Raw genomic sequence first — 17,686 nt, forward strand, 5'->3', positions numbered from 1 at the left:
CTTCGTTCCACACATGCAAACACTAAAACTGGAATGTCGCAGATGGTGCCTCCATCGCTGATCTCTGCAGACCTTGCTCCTGAGGTCTGAATTTGACTCAGCTATTTCAGTAAATTTGGAAAAAATTTGTCTGTTGTTGTTGTTGGGGGAAAAAAGCATCATCATATAGTTCCCTATAACTCTGTAGAGTTTATATTCTCGTACCAAGGTGTTAAAACCACAGTGCTGGTGAATATATATTCACAGCTTTCTCATTCCTACATTGGTCTGCACCAGCAGAAGCCCAGCTAGCGAGCCGTCATTGTTATTATGCCTTTATATTCCTTTAATCCAAAAAATAAAATACTACTATTATCATTACTGCACGTGTCTTATACTGCATATACTATACATACTCAACATCGACATCAGCATGAGAGAGTCCAACCGTAAAGCGCTGTAGTCCAGAAATGTAAATTTCATGGCTTAAATTTGATTCATGTTCAGGTTTTTGATAAGACGTTGGAGGCAAAAGTGATATTTCATTTAATTTTCGTAGAATACAGCACCACGACTCACACGCTGGGTAAGAAGTGAGCGGAAGCAGAACATTTGTAGCTGCAGCTTCCTGATAGCAGTTACCATCCACCACCGCAAACAGCTCCTCTGGACACAAACATCAAAGTTTCGGTTGTGTTCTCACAATGTTCCTAATGTCTGTTGTTTTTGTTTGAAACAGGTGCCACGGAGAGAGGACGTCCTGCCATAAAATCCTAATTGACCAGTCAGCAGGCTTTACCTGAAGGCTAGCATTTGGCCCTCGGCTTACTGTAGGAGAAAATGGAGAAGCTTCCCTCTAAGAGAAAGACCGTTCTGACATATGATCGATATGGTTTTTGCTTCTTTGTTTAAGAGCGCTTATAAATAACTGTTTAAGTCATTTAGCTCCATTCGCTCCTTTCACACTGGCCTCTAGTTTTTGTTGTTTTCAGATCATTTGAGGTAAATTCTTATAGATATAGCTCTATGGCTGCTGCGGAAGTGGTTCATTATCAGTAGTTGTGAACTATGCTACACTACAATACTGCAAATTTTTAATTAGTTAAAAAAAACGTCTTGCAGAAATGCATTGTTAAATAAGGAAGAATATGTTTTCTTGCTCTACTGACCAGCAGAATGGCGTGTATGGGAACAGCCTTTGCAGCAGTGTGGCTTTTTGGTATGATTTTAATAGCGATGACTGGACAATAACGCAGCTCGGTCACGGAGAGGAATCAACTTTATCAGGCTTCACTTATATACACACACAATATGTGTAAGTAAGGTCAGGTCATACTTACTTGTGGTCATTTTAGGGGATTTTTTTTCCTTCACTGTAGGCTGAATTATATCATCATGGTGACATATTTTGAGCCTCTATTGTGAGCTCTATCTGTGGTGACAAAGCTTGAGTCAACTCCCAGAATGAAACAGCTGTTGTGTGACTTCTCCATGTTGAAAGTTATGGATACAGCAAGTGGCATTTTCTGCTGCTTTTAATAGGGAAGTTTATGACCTTAAAAAGACATAGCGAGGCAGTCATTCGCATCACAATCTGCCCACGGCCGTGGTTTAGCATGTTGTCTCACAGAAATGGCGGAACAGTAAAAGTACGTGTATTGTTCTACATGAAAGAGCACAGGGATGCAAAGTTATTGGGCCTGTGACGTCCACCTAAATCGGGGATGTCATTTTTTTTGTTCATGTGATCCAATCAGAGTGCAAGTGGGCCAGACCAGAAAAATGCTTTACACGTATCTATTACACAAACTGAGTCTTCTATTGTAAAGTACATTTATTTGTTACATGTGCAGTACAATCTACAGCTCGCAGTGCCTAAAAAAGGCACAAAAGTGTTTCCAACTGAATACTTTTGACTATTTTTATGATTCAAATAACTTTAAAGATGAGGCGATCGCAGCTGAAAAATTCAAATATGCAGTTTTCACATGTTTCAGAGCCATCCAGTGGTTTGGATTGGACCCTTTGGTCGGCTGACACTTCATGTCAGGAGCAATATCAGAAGACAGTGTGTGCTCAGCTAAATGCAAAAAGAAAATTGGTAACATTTTAAGGTTTTACTATTCATATAATTGTTTACGTAAAATAAACTAGTCGTAGAGCTCGCTGAGGGTCTGGGTTTGATTGTCTTTAGGGACCTGTGGGTGCTCTGGTTTCCTCAAACCTCTAAATCTAAATAAAAATACAAATGCTAGTCCATTTCTATGCATATGTATGTTAAAAAACATGAACTCACAGTACGCAGTCAAGGGTACAACAGCTGTACTTTATTTCCTGAGAGTGTATTGTGCCTGTGAGGTGAAAAATCAGTGGACTGGAACTATCAGCAAGGTGCTCCTTCTATATTAAATAATAGTGAGAGCAGGAGAGTCATTAAAAGAAGCCTGACGGTGGTCTTTGACACCATCAGCAGAGTGGAGCACAGGGGAGTGAAGCAGGTTTACGCTGTAGCACACCTACTATATAGTCGTGCACCCGTGAGTCCAAGCTGTCATACAGCCTGCTAGCCAGTCTTGGGGGGCCTGGGATGCATTAGAGACCAGGAGAGAGGCCACTGTGAGTGGCCTTCATTAGGAATCCCCCTCCACAGACACACTCCTCACCCACAAAGGAAACACAACATGTTTCCCTCTGAAAAAAAGCCAGCCTTGGATCACAGATCAGACGTGTGCAGCACCTCGACCAGCGAGGATTCAGACACACACACACACACTACACACACTAGGAGACAGCACGAGGATGCATTGCAATGGATGACAAAGAGCAATGAGCTCCGATATTAAAGAGCACAAAGGATGAACGAGGAGGCAGAGAAACACAGGGAGACTTCAGACTGTGTGTGTGTGCGTGTTTGGGGAGTCGAGGCGGTGTTATGAGAGTGCCCCGTGTTACCATCACCTCATAAAGCATCGTAATGGACGTCAGTCCTATTTGTCAAAGCAGGAGACAAATGAAAGCGAGGCTGTCGGGGGGGGTGAAAGTGAGAACGACATTATGGAGAATAATGGTGCGTGCTATTATGTTACCGGCTTTCAAAAGACTGTAAAAAGCTTATGCACATATGCCTACATTCACAGTTTGCACAGACACACACACATACAAGCACACACACAAAAACACAGCCGTGGATTTCCTGAGCGCCCCCCCCCCAAAATCCCGTTCTAGGTCAGTAAAACCACCGAGTTTCTGAGATGAGTTAGCTGCAATATGAAAGCAGGTCACAGCTACAAACACACGCATGCATGCATGCATACAAAATCAGTGGAGTTATGTGAAGGGTATGGTGTCAGCACTGGCCATTACCCATCACACTGAGTCTCAAAATTCTTGGTAATGCAAACATGCTGCTTTTAATTTCACCATGAGCTGTGATCTAACATCCTCTTCTTTGCTGATTATGAAGTAAATATCTTGATTTGTTTGCTCTCCATAATACAGATGCATAATCATGCTGATAATGTGAAGTTCTATTAATAACTTTTTATCATGTAAACAAAAGTAAGACAGTTGTTATCAATCTTATTTCATTATTTAAGCACATTAGCCCTCTGTCTGTCCTATGAAATACGCTCTATTGACTTGACTTTGTTCAAAAGACAATTTTCATTCATCGGCCGCAAAATTTCTCCCACATCACTGAACGCTTTCAGCAGATGAATTTGAAAACAGACGTTCGGTTTATAAACATTTATCATATTATACAGTGAAGGCCAAACAGCCGAGGATTTAACAATAAGCAAAACATATTTCTGAGGAGAGCGGGAGTTTAAATAACTGAGAAAAATAATAATTCCACCATTAAAGATGATTTGTTTTTAGTTTCGGATGTGTGGGGAGGAAATAATAAATCACACTAATTTGGTTAAACCATCGCTTACAAACAGGCAGTCATGTGTTATCATACTGCAAACTCTCACGTAATCGCTCACATGCTCCGGTTAAATCAGATGGCATAATAAATACTCCATCAGGTACAAGCTATGGAACTCTTTGGATCCAAATATTAACTTTGATTTTACAGCTGTAGTTACATTTACTTTCCAAACAAATACTTTAGGCATATATGATGTCAAAATATATGCTTAACTTATACATTTATATATACACACACTTCAAGCCTACAGTACAAGTCATCATCAAGCATGGGATCTACCAAGGAGACGCTCTGTCCCCACTACTGTTCTGCATAGACCTGAAGCCCCTCAGGGAGATCATCAGCAATCGTCTGCCACCTCCTCTACATGGATGACATCAAGCTGAATGCCATGAGTGAACATCGATTCACTGATCCACACCACTAGGATCTACAGCAACGATATCAGAATGTCATTCGGATCTGAGAAGTGTAGTCGGATGGTAACGAAGAGAGGGAAGGTAGTCAGAACTGAAGGCAATATTGCAGACATGGAGGACAGCTACATGTACCTGGGGATCCCACAGGCAAATCAGACCCATGAAGAGGCCGCAAGGAAAGCTGCAACCACCAAATACCTGCAGAGCGTCAGGCAAGTCCTGAGGAGTCAGCTGAATGGGACGAACAAGATTCCCTGATGGGGTAAATAAGCTGGCCAAAGGAGGCGAGAGCAGCCACTGACATCAAGACAAGAAACCTTACCACGTTCGGAGGGTTTCACCCCAAGTCCAGCACCCTGAGGCTGTACGCTGAGCAGAAGGAAGGAGGCCGAGGACTCGTGAGTGTCAGAACCACGGTTGCTTGAAGGATAAAGACAGGCAGGGGCGAGAGGGGAAATTTAAATACAAAAAAATGTTTATAGTAAATAACAATAATGCTGATAGACCTAGAAGAGGGAGTAAGAACATAACAATTTGGCCTCAAAACCGGCAACTACATTTTGTTCCTATACTTGTAATTTTAACTTGCAAGACAGCTTTTTCATATTGTGTCAAAGCAATTTTGGCACAAGCTAAGGCGCTCACTATTTCCTCCACCACGCTGCAAATGAGAACTTATTTTACATCTAACATTGCTACAGAGGCGCTTTAATGGAGACGAAAATGCACGTCACTTTTTATAGAGTGAAATGCGTGCACACTGGACCTATTTGCTTTGAACTTTTCTTAAACAAGCTGCAGGATTAAAGCGACTGTTTCATGTAGCTATGCAGGGGCATACGCTCACACGCACACAACTAAACCACTATGCATCTGCTGTAGAGGAACATCCTGCCCCACACAGACTAGCATGCTCGCAAGCTTGTCTGTCACATTCAAAACCCATGTCTGAACCACAGGAAATACGTAAAACACGCACACACATAAACATAGACGCATGCGTGCATACACGCACACGTAATAAAACATGCTGATACCAGTTTGACATACTTGCTGCAGCTCTGCAAAGAAAAACATGCAGATGTGCAGAAAATGCACAAATTACACAGGAGTTAGATTTTAGCGGTAACCATGAAATGGTGACACGAAACAGAACAAAAAAGTATGAGAGCATTCCACCTGCGTTAGTGCAGGTGATCCCGATGATGCATTGAGGTCAATGGGATGAATTGGGTTTGTGGCAAGACCGTGGCCTGCTCTATTCTGGTCTGACTGGGGCTGAGATGTGTGCGTGTGTGTTGAGAGTTGGGGCATTTGGGGTAAATGAGGTCTCGGGTTTACGGGTGCTTTTATGTGAGGCTGCAGCTCTTCAGCCCTCCAGCTGCTCTGTTGCCATGATGTGGTGCCTCTGTGTACCTCAAAGCTGAGCGTAAATTTACCACTCTGGTGAATACGAGCGGTTCGCAGAACACACAGGCACAATGTGATAAGCACTCTCAAGCAAAACATCATAAAATTAGGAGGCGCTCGGTGGGGTGTTTAGTGTTGTCTTTTCTATCACTCCTCTTCCTCATCTGATTTTCAAAGTAATAGCCACTAATGTTTAAAACAAGCAAAGGCAGCATTATGTCATGTCGCAAACACAGAAAGGAAACCACTGCAGTGCTCACAATTCTCTATTTATGAACACAATGAGAAATACTCGGAGGAAACTTGGGATAGAGGTTTGCATGCTTTCTAAACTAACTCCGGTCACTGTGTGTGTAGGCGTTAGCTCCAAAAGCTGCCGAGTTGTGATGTTGTGTGTCAGAGAATCTGCCAAAAGCTGACGATTTTGCCAAGAAATTAAATTCAATTAAACTAAATCAAATTAAATTAATTATTTCTGGGATAAGTTCGTCAAATTTTTGGTAAGCCTGACATCTTTTAGCCGGCACACAACCTTCAGGAAATAACATCTACACCGGCTGGAAATCTGATTGAAGATTCTCTTCAAAGACTTTACAAATTGGGTTAGCTCGGCATTTTTCTTAAATATTTGCTCATATTTGCCTGATATAAATACTTAAATAAAAAACTGTTTTAGAGTTTAACTAGTTCAGATTTAGCAGAATTTTGATTTATACATCCGGAAGTAGCTCTTTTATTTGCTCTTATATATGAAAATATAATGAACAGTAATATGATATGATGCATACAGTATACATTCATTAATTATGGGAGTAAAGAAATTGACTTGATCAGCTAGAAGCTGCAGAAGAATCTGGGCTTGAACCTTGGCCAGGACAAACCTGGCCTAGAATAAGACACGCTCTTTATTATTTATTTAATAATACAGGGTTGGGGTTAGGATCCTAAAATCTTAGAATATTAAATTTGATGATGAAAACAACACGTTGATTAAACATCCAGTACTTAACACATTTTTTAAAACCTTTTTAACCCCATTTTAAGCCCCAAACATCATTCTAAAATACATAAATCGCCTCTATTTAAAGTCTAAAATGTTCTATCTGTAACTTTCATTATGTTTAAATTATTCCTATAACTTCCTTACCTTTCCATACCTGTTAGAGTGCTTTTAATAGGCTTGGTTATATAGTGGGTGCACACTACTAGACTGTAAAATGTTAAATTTACTTTTTCTTGAACTACTTTTACGTCTCAGCTACCATCCAGACTGTTGCAATAAACACAAAAGATTAACCAACTGGTTATCCTTTGTGAGGGCAGTAGACTAGACAGGAAGTCAGAGAGAGAGAGAAAGCGGACGGGGGGGGAACGATGCAAACAGGAAGTGGTCTCGGGGGACTCAAACCTAAGCCCCGGCGATGGCCTTTTGGCCAAGACTCAACCTGACGAGTTATCCCAGCACCTAAAGAGAGCAAATGTATAGGTTCCAAATTATTTAAAGTTGAACCAACTTGGACAATTTTCTCAACAGATTCCTCTTTAGCTGAAGCACTAATTAATACAAGTATGTAGTGCTACCTATTACACTGAAGGTTCTGAGGTGTCTTCCTGTTAAAAGGGTGTTTTCCCTTGCCTGTCACTTTGTAAAAGTGGAAAGCTGTAAAACAAAGTTAATACAGTTTAAAGTTTCTGTCCTCTTTCAGTGGGCCGATTCTGGCCCCCAGGCCTTATGTTTGACACCCCTGTCATAGGTGGCCGCCTGATTGTTGGTATTTTTTCTCTCAATGATTGTAGAGCCTTTACTTTACTACATAAAGCTCCGTGAGGTAACTGTTGTTGAGATTTGGAAATCAAACGGAATTGAGTTGAAAATTAATAAAAGCAAATCAGATTACGACTTCAAAAATAACTTATTGGGACAAAATGCACTGTTTTTGCACTTTCATTAAATACACAGGGGCACCTGTCTGACGTTCAGCCTGCACGGCTCTTTGCCAGAAGTTGCGTGAAGCCTTTGAATCAACCTGGTGTAAAGCAAGCTGGATGCGCAGTCTTTGCGTTGGCACAGTTTCTGAATAACAGGAAGAGCTTTGGTTAAGGGGGTCGGATGGAGACTTTACTACTTGCAAACATGGTAAATATGTCTTAAAGGGTCGCAGCAGGTGCCAGGGGCCCAAAACTACACTGAATGAATTCAGCCACATCCCTCACCTGGCAGCTGGAACAAAGTTAAGCTTTAATCTCCTCACTCAGTTTATCGTTGCTGATCGTGACCTAATGCAGGGTCAGCTTTCTCCAGAAATATCCACATTGGAGTGGCACAGTTCTCCTTTATTTAGCAGCCACGGGTTACCGTATACTGTACGCGCAGCGCTCCTCGGGATCTCTGGGATACGGCCTGCTGCACCGTGTGTGGCGACACGGCGCCCCCGCTGCCCCTCCTCTCAGTGCGGTTACCACAGTCTCCATGTCTGCTGGAGCCAATAAATAAATAATGGGCCTGGCGATCGCTTCCAACGGTGATACTGCATGCTGAAACCGCTGCATCTGGGAGTGCCTCGCTGACAGTGAAAACAACAACACAAGCATGCATGCGCGCACACACGCATGTAGACACACAGAGAGACACTACAGATTAATGCTGAGCTGGTAACACTGAACTAATTTCTCACACAGCTGCAACTTTCTTTTCTAAGAACTCTCTAGAATAACAGCTCGGGCTGCTCAGCTGCTTCCCGGTTTATTTGAAGTGTGACACGTTAGGAATGTTTTACTTTTTTTATTTGTCTCTTACAAGGTCCGATGCCCACTTCCTCTTTGGAGTGCCAGTGCTTGAGAATTTCCAGAAGTGTTTGGAGTTATATGTAAAAGGTTTTGTCTCGGAGGCTATTTTTACATGAAATATGGGCAAGTTAATAAATGACACACTGTAAAAAACCGCTGTACACCAAAAGCACTCTAACTTAAACGTTTAAGCAGATCAAGCTCACGTTTTACTAACTTTCTGTAAAAAGAAAGGATTTTTTTTACGATAATTCCCTGTTCTTTGCAGGGAAATAGAAGATTAACAGGAAGACACTTTACATTTTACAATATAACAAAGTTTTTTTCCTTGTTGACGGCCTGGGAGTCATGGAAATGTAAAATGCTCGAGTTCAAATAATTAATTTGGAAATGCTGTGAAGTTATTTCAGTTATTTTGTGTTTAAAAACAGCATTTAAGGTTGAGAACATTCAGTGTCTTTACACTAATAATTAAAAAAACTGTTAATTTACAGCATAACACCCCATCGTAACACATTATTCACGCAGAATACAAAACAAAAAGTAAGAAACTTGTTATTACGGTAGACACACTGTAAAATACCAGTTTAATGCTGTCAAATGACACCACCACTACTTTACTGTAATTTGACGGGGAATTTTGACTCTGAGTACTGAAAGCAAACTGGGACACAGGTAGGTGGAATGAGCATTGTAACATAATTAAAAGAAAATCAGGGAAATGAGGTGTGAGTGAGAAGTCAGGACATTGGACCCGTGTACGCAGCCCAAAAATGGGCTCCCATGGCCTATCCTAGAGCGCAGGCAGGATCATGGTGTTTGATGCAATGACGGCCACTTCATTATAAAAGCCTCCTCAAGTCCCACGCTGCATTCCACGTTTATGGGGAACATATGGGGAAGCCTGCAATTTTTAGACCACAAAATAAGCCCCTTTGCAGCTGGACGCACGACCGCACTGAGTCCTTTTTGCTTGCGAGCCACACCCGAGAGGCGTAGGACCACTGACAGTGATTAAACCACCACAGTTTTCTCAGCAAAACAGGAGTTATATTAAGCTTAAATACAGGGGCTTGATAAACAAGGCCTGGGCAGGGGAAAAAAAGAATTGAGAGGAAGACGGCCACAATGATCTTGAGACTATTTTCCCCTCACGGTCATGGGCAGTGCAAAGCCATGAGATACATTTCAAAACATGAAGCAGATGTTTACCTAGACAAAGAAGAAAAAACACACAGTAGACTGAGGCCTCGACTCCGGCGCTTTCTTCAAATGTCAAGTTTGGACAGCAGGAGCTAGTTCCCATTCTTGCACAATGCTGTGGGATGGCTCTTTGCATATATATATGTGTGTGTGTGTGTGTGTGTTTTTGTTTTTTTAGCTTTTCCTTTATTTCTCAGTAAAAATCCAGATGCAGTGTCTTTGTTTCCACAAGCGGACAAAAACAAGGAAATTGACAATAATCTAAAGCAGTCTGCCTTTTTGGAAACAAATAGCAGAAAAATATATTTCTCACTTTAATGAAATCTGAAGAAGAAAACATGACTTATTACCAGCAGCATGTCTCGCTTGCACAAATACAGCCACATAAAATGATTATAAACCGAAACAACCACGAGGCTCTGTACTGTGAAACCAGTACGCTGCACTCCAGCAAACACGGACGAGACCAACGCAGAAGGCGGGAGACCCCCGGCTCCAAACCAACCAAACCGAACCCCCGCCTGTGACCCCAAAGAAGCTAAAAATTTTAACTGACACTCATCAAAAGTTATTCTTTTTTTTAAAGAAACAAAACAACATTTAAGGTTAGGGTTTGAAGATGGGTTGGGGTCCAACCTCCTTGGGCTGAAGCTCAAGACTCTAAAGTATAATACAGCATAAAGGTCTGGAAACCCCGTCTGTGGACTTGCAGGTTTTGCCCTCCGGGCCTGTGTGACAACACTACCTCTTGTTCAGCAGGGAGACATAGAGCTGTAATCTGTCAGGGCTGGCAGGCCAGGGCCGAGGCCATGTCGGGAGGCAGGAGAGGTGTTAGAAGAGGAAGCTCCGCTGTGTGTGAGGTTAAGTCAGAGGCCTATAGTGGCCGCATGGACGGACTGATAAAAGCCCTGGGGCCACGGCTGTGGCCTCAGCGTTCGGCCACACTCGCTGACACGCCGTGTCATTTAGCCCGCGCTGCCGCCTAACTCAACGGCAACTGCTCATTTACAGGGCAGTGCGGCCTACCAGGAAGAGCGGCAAGCTCTCCCTCTCTCTCTCTCTCACACACACACACACGTTCAGAACATGGTACTGTATATACACATACAAACACATGCTGTGGTCCATGCAGCAGGTTTGTCCAGCAATTAGCAGATGTGGGCTGACATCCATACACAACGAGGTGTGAAGCAGAAACAGAACAGAAACATGCACACACACACGCGCGCGCGCACACACACACACAGGTTTCCAGGGAAAGCGAGTGGGTCACATGAGTGACCAGACGGTGGTTTGGGTCTGTTGTCCCATGGCCAGACATGGTCAGTGTGTCACTGGGAGACAGGAGAAAGGAGAGAGGAAGTGAGCATCCCAGAGGTCTGCAAATGCCAGTTATTTGCACACACATGCAGATGCTGTGCTGCAAGATCGCAGCCTAACAGTATGGCTGCACACAGTAACTCTGCTAACGAGAGCCACCACGGGTAAAAAAAACGAACTCACATGGAAATATTAAAAATAGTTTGACTATTTCCAATACGCACATGAAGAGCTATCTGTCTACATAAGTAAGCACGATTTGCATAGTTTCCCCAGGAGATGTAAACAGCGAATAACGTCAGGTGCAAAGTTCATTCTGAAACTTTCATTTTAGAGCACGGTTTCTTTTTTTGGTACAGTCTAAGGTGTAAAAAGAAAAAAGACATAGAAAATATTTTATCTTTCCTTCATAAATAATAAAACACTGTCAACAACAAAACAGAAAGTTTGAGGCTATAGACCAAATAAAAGAACATTTGGTGTATTAAAGTTGAGGTGATGCACAGCCAAGTGCATGTGAACAAAGTCATTTTGAGAACACAGCTTAGATATGGAGATATGCACATGCATCTTCAATAGAAATGAAGTGACAGATAACACCATGAGAATTTACTCAGTGATGATTCTATCTCATTAATTATGCTCTAATTTGCATCAATATCACCTGATGGTTTGTTTTGATATCTTCTTCCCACCGGTCTGAAACAAAATATACCGTAGAAACAAAATCTCTGTTAACTATCTTTTTGCCTGTCGTGCCGCGCCTTAATTTCTCTCGCAGTCTGAAACTACATGAACCATTTCCTGTTTTGCTCATAACTACAGATGAAACTTCCAAATAAATAGTTCAAAATCTCCAAAAATAACCCAATATGTGATATGCTATCACATATTGGGCTCACGTCGTTCGGGTAGTACAAGCAGCCACATCAGTGAACACTTTTCCGTTCTTAAATTCAACCCAGAAAATGAAAAAGTGTGAAAACCACAATCAGGTTAAATCGCTTTGCACTTTCACAGGGGAAAGAGACTTCAGTTGCCCGCAAATACTAAAGTTTTATAAAAATATCTTTTGTATTGCATAAGGAAGTTCAGGTTAGAAAAAAAAAGGGACGCATATAATTAATATTTAAAGATTTTGTGACGTGGACACAAAGTTTTATTTTTGCATTATGCAGGTTCAGCTGTGTGAGAATTAAATGTACATGAATATAAAAGAGGGCAAAATAAAGAGAGAAAAAAGGGAACTTCAAAGGCTGATGGCAGAGGAGAGAACCCGGGCAGAGTCGAGCCGTTCGGCTTCTGATGAGACTAAGATTATGATACTATCAAGTGGTAAGTGAGGGTGGAGGTTTTGCAGGCCCAAAACCACCGGTTCTTACAAACACAGATGTGCCGTGAGTCAGACAAACATAAAACTAGCACAGGACACACATACACAGTATACACAGCATGCTCAGTGTTGTTCGGCAGTTAGAGACAACACTTTCCTGTCTCCTCAAGCCACAGCTATCTCTCATTTTCTATTTCTCCTCATCTGATTCAGTCCTGTCTTTTTCTCTCTCCTGTGTTTGTCTTGGGCTTAATACATCTGAATGTCTCTCCAGCTCCTCTGCAGTGGTTTTTAGTGCTCTTTCTGCAAACCTCAGTGAGCCACAGCGACGCAGGCCGCTGCCTGGTTTGAACTCAAAAGAAAATAGAATATTTCCAAAACTTGGACGACCAATGAAAAGTGAGAATGAAGACGGCGAGTCAGAGAAGAAGAACCATGGAAAGTACAACCCGAAAAAGAGAAACCAGAGAAAAGGCAAAGACGATAGGAGAAGACGGGAGGGAGGGGAAGGAGGGTGGGAGGGAAAGGCCCGGTGACCTCACGTGACATGTGACGTGGGCTCCACCACTCACGGAGGGGAGTGTGTGTCTGTGTGGAGGATGGCGAGGAGGATGCAGATAGACTGTGGCTTTTAGCCTTTTACTAGCACTGACGCTCCAGTCAGGCCGCCACCATCGTGGAAGAGAAAGAGACAGACCACGCTAACAAGCTAGCTGGCTAACCTCAGACCTTCAGGCCGCTGACAGACCACCACAAAAGCGGCCCCCCGCCCCCGTCAGCCTGCTTACGCCACCCGGGCACCGTTAGGTGGGGCCCCCTCTTATCTCCAGCCCTGGTGAGTCCACCTCCGCACCTGGAGACCCAAGTGTTGATGCCTGCCTTTGTTTAAACTGTTTTTCTCTCAACCACATTTGCTGTTTCTTCTGTTTCTTCTTTCTTTCTGCCTCTGACCCTCTTCTCTTCACTTCTCTCTCTCTCAAATGTCTTGTGGTGCTGCTGCTAACACATGCTGCTGCTCTCTCTGCAAGCTTGTGGCTTGGGATTCCTGTGGTAGTCACAAACCCTAGATTCTTGGTTGCAAAGAGTCTCGGAGCTCCAGGAGTTTTGTCCTCTTGTGCTCTCCTTCCTCCCCTCACTTCTTTTTATGCTACACTTTTATTTTTGTGTTTCAATCCTCCTGTTTCTTGCCCCCCTCTCTCAGAAGTCTGTGGAGATTGACTTCAGCGAGGGCTCCACACCATTCTGGCTTCTCTGTCATGGCATCCAACAGCATCTTTGACTCCTTCTCCAACTACAGCAGCAGTCTACTAAGAGGTAAGTGCTGATCCTGCCCTCTCCACTCTGCTCTGCTCACCCTCTGACCATTGTTTTCAACGTGCAGTGCTGTCAGTTTGACAAAAAAAGCACTGACAGTTCCACAGTGAAATGTGAGAGTTGCTTCTTGTAGCGTTTGAATGCATTTATCTGTCTGTCACGTGTGCTGTGAAATAGCTTCATAAAGGAGGGTGTGATTTGCACAGTAGCTCTCATCTGATATGTCCCATAAAGGCCTCTCAGCTCCTGTGTTTTCTGTAGGCTTGATGGAGTAGCGCCATAATGGGATTCTCACCACAGACATTCATTATCAAGTGAAACTCGGCGCTCTCTCAGTGAGAATACGAGCTCAGAGGCTCCATGTGACTGGGCCCCTTACTGGAACACGGCAATACAATAAAAGAGAAAAGAAAAAACATATTAGGCTCTCTCTGCTTTACTTCCAGGAGGTACTTTTGGTCTGTGCGGTGAGGTGAGTGCACTATGCTCGGCGACGAGCCTCAGTGAAGAAGCCATTTGTTGCCATGGCAATTCCAATCAGGCGGCTTTTTATTTGCAGTTAAGCTCTCGAGATGGAGAGCGAGAGCGCAACGTTTACCTGATTTCAGTCCCCATCCTGTTTATTCCCGTAAGTCGTGAAAAACACTGAGACGAAGCAGCGTTGACACTCGAGTTGTTAATCCGACGGTGGCCGAGTTTTTCTTACTGTTCCTCAAACAGCCACCGAGACAGCCGCTGAGAGGCAATAGGGAAAAAAAGGAGATACCCCCGCCCCCCCAATTAAGGCCTTGTTGCCGTGTTAATTAGAGACAGCCACAGGAGAAGCACTACCAGTTGGTAATTGTTTGCAGAGTATATCTTAAAATCTGCAGAGCCTCACACACTCTGTACATCTGTGTCTCACATGAGAGCAATCCTCTGATATCCTCAGTGGAACCGCAGTGACAGGAGATGATGTTCTAGTGTTCTCACAGCTTCTACACACACTCAGGCATTTATAGTTTCCTCATGACAAGCTCAGGCCCCCCTTTTCTTCTCTTTAACCGCTGGATCTGCATCCCTTTATCTCCTCACCGTTTTACAGATCAGTGTGTCACCAACTTCAGGGTTCACGCCTGCTGTCTTTTAACCTCTAACGTAATGTGCTTTCGGGGGACCTGATTTTCTTTTTGTTTTTGAACCCCAGCAGAGCACTGAGGTGGCAGAAGGAGACAGTAGGTCAGAAGGGTGGGGAAAAGAAGAGACGAGCATTTAAAATGGTGATCAACCATTGGAAATCATTAGTGAACATGCAATATCCTTTTACAATTCGCTCTGTCAGGAGACTGAAACCGAACTGCACGAGAACAAAGGCCAAGACTCATTAAATCCCCCAGTTCAATCTGAAAGCATTTCCAACCAGGACTACCTCATGTAAGCAAAATACCCCAGCGGTTAGTTTAACAACTTGCATTACACAGGCAAAGCAATTTGGCCAATGCTCTCTTTTTTAGACTCAAATCAAACTGAAATTAAGAGGAACGGTTACAGAAAATCAAGAAGACTGTTAAATGTCTGGCTTCCTGAGCTCTGACTTTAATGCAGTGTGACGTGAAGCTTATGGAAATACTGCATTCATCTCCTCAGATGTCAGGAAATACTAGCATCTTATTCATTTAGAAAAACACAGTCATCCAAGATCATTCTGATCTTTAACATGTCTTGTTGTTTCAAATCATGTTACATTTTCATTGGAGCTAAAAAGAAACAAAGACTGTAACAAAAATATCAGCACCATACACAGACGGTTTCGGTCTATAAGTGTTATTTCGGTAACTTTAGATATTTCAACCGATCTCACAGAGCAGACAGACGACACATGTGATGTGCAACATCAGATGCACTTCGCGTGAGAAGCGAGAGGACGCCTCACCTCAGAAACCTCAGTCCTCCGCTAAAGTTCATGGAGACACAAACACACACTGAGACACACATGAGCGCACAACACACGCACAAAGGGAACAGACACCGTTGCTCTCGTCAACTTTAACTTTGTATAGATCACAAGAAAAAGCTAATAGTCTGATAGCACGTTGTGAAAGAAACAGGCAGCAACGGGGAGAGCTTTGCGACATGGTAATCTGATGCAGACTCGCAGAGCTGCTGCAGTTTGCTGATAAAAACCACAATGAGGCTACACCTGCTAACCCTTACACATCAGCACCACTATTTAATCAGAAAGCAGCATTTCTGAGACCTTTTGAAAAAACAAAAAAAACCAAAAAACTCGGTAGCTCCTAAAAAAAAGCACTGGACTTCCCCCCCGTGAAGCAGGGTTGTATAAACTTTACTGACTTAGTGCTGGCAGCGTTTGCATCAGGTGGGGTACCTGCCTTACAGCAGCTGTGTGCTGGGTCATTTCCTTGGCTCAGTAGCTGTCACCACATTTCCCTCCACTTGGAAGGGCCGCTGTGTTCCCTGCAGGCTGTTTTACATTCAAGAGTCCCATTTGATTTTTTTTAACACTCTTGGGAGCCAGCTCCCTTTGTGGCGGAGAAAAAGGCCTCAGTTTATTAGGGTGGGAATGGTTTTATATGTTTGGCTTATTGAGCTGCGTGAATTGAAGTGAAGGCTCGTATGTGAGAATGAGTTGTATTTTCGAGGCTTCTGGGAGGTGGTCTTGTTTGCTCTACAAGTGTTAGAAAGGGGAAAAAGGCAGTATGAGAAAAATACCCTTTATATGCATCAAAATGAATCATTCACAGAGGATAAAACGTACGATGAATTTCTGCCTCAGAACCACTGACAAATAAAAAGGCCTTATACAGTAGCTCAAAAAAATGGCTATAAATTTAACTGAACACATGGCCGGCCTCTGCTGAATTTATTAATAACAAGTCACATGGTGAATGTTTTTTTCTCCTCTCTTAAATTAACATGCTTGATTGGAGCCCGTTCAAAATCCTGCCGAGTGCGAGGCCCCCGAGTGACGCCAAAACAAAAAGACTGGCTGAGCTGGCTGAAATCTGTAACAAGATATTAAGAGTTCCAATATTTTAAAGTGAAAGCAAATAATAGAAAACGCATGACAGCCACAGAGCGGCGAAATCCTGTCTCCAATTTAGCCCAGTGTAATATCTATTTATAAAACTCTGAAGGCATATTGGATGGAAGCAGCGCTCTGGACTTGATTAGGGCTGTAAATGTTTTTGGAGGTACTTATTTACTTTTTGGTCCGTCTCGCTGCTTTCACCGGCTGTCAACACAACGTTATGGGGCACACTTTTAGTGGGAGGAGGTGGGGAGCGGGAGGGTTGCCAGTAAGATGGCTTCCAGGTAGAGCACGCAGAGGGGCGTGCTGATTATGTGGTCGACTAATCCTAAACGTGCCTCCGCCCTTGCAGACTTTTGGCTGAAAACAGCGGCTCTGCACTGGTCAAGGTTAAAGCTGTGTTAAGTGTAGTAGTAAATACAATTTTCTGGTGGTTAGCAAGCGACCACAGGGGCCAAATTCTTTGCAGCCAATCTGATAATATGGATTTTTGTTTTTAAAGGTTTCTCTGACTTTAAAAAAATAAAAAAGCGCTCTGAAAGGTTGAGCAACTTCTTTCAATAAACACTCCCGGCATGTTTCTGTGAATCTGCTGGAAAGTAAACTGGAGGTGTGCTGGCTGCGAACCGGCATCCTGCGAAGGGTGCAAACGATCCGAGGCTGCTGCGCGACTCGGCTCCTCGCACGTTAAACTCTGATCTGACCGTGCATTGCTGCTGTGAAAGCAATAAACTTCCTGCGGGTGTGTTACCGAGAGACATCTGACGTTTGAAGCAAGAGAACTGAAAATGCACTATAGTCTTACATAAGAATTACAGAGCGTTTTTTAAAAAAATGACTGAAAAATTTCCTGATATGATGCAAGCGATGTCAGAGGAATTTATGATGTCTAGACCAACTTCTTCGGGAACAAACTATATGTCTGGAGGAAAATATGCAGACTTGTAATTGGATAA

The 17,686-nt window shown here is 43.1% G+C and overlaps 1 protein-coding gene across 1 annotated transcript in view; it reads left to right on the forward strand.

The window, feature by feature from the left end:
• The first annotated feature begins 12,999 nt into the window (after positions 1-12,999).
• runx3 (RUNX family transcription factor 3) overlaps positions 13,000-17,686 on the forward strand; it is a 45,931-nt gene continuing 41,244 nt past the window's right edge. Inside the window, exons 1-2 of the mRNA XM_005738948.1 lie at positions 13,000-13,220; positions 13,587-13,699. Of these exons, the coding sequence (XP_005739005.1) occupies positions 13,642-13,699 (58 nt within the window). The 5' untranslated portion in view covers positions 13,000-13,220; positions 13,587-13,641. The remainder of the gene's footprint in view (positions 13,221-13,586; positions 13,700-17,686) is intronic.

This window comes from Pundamilia nyererei, unplaced genomic scaffold (genome assembly GCF_000239375.1).
Source record: "Pundamilia nyererei isolate P.nyererei 1_Seehausen unplaced genomic scaffold, PunNye1.0 scaffold00088, whole genome shotgun sequence".
In the NCBI taxonomy this organism is placed as follows: Eukaryota; Metazoa; Chordata; class Actinopteri; order Cichliformes; family Cichlidae; genus Pundamilia; species Pundamilia nyererei.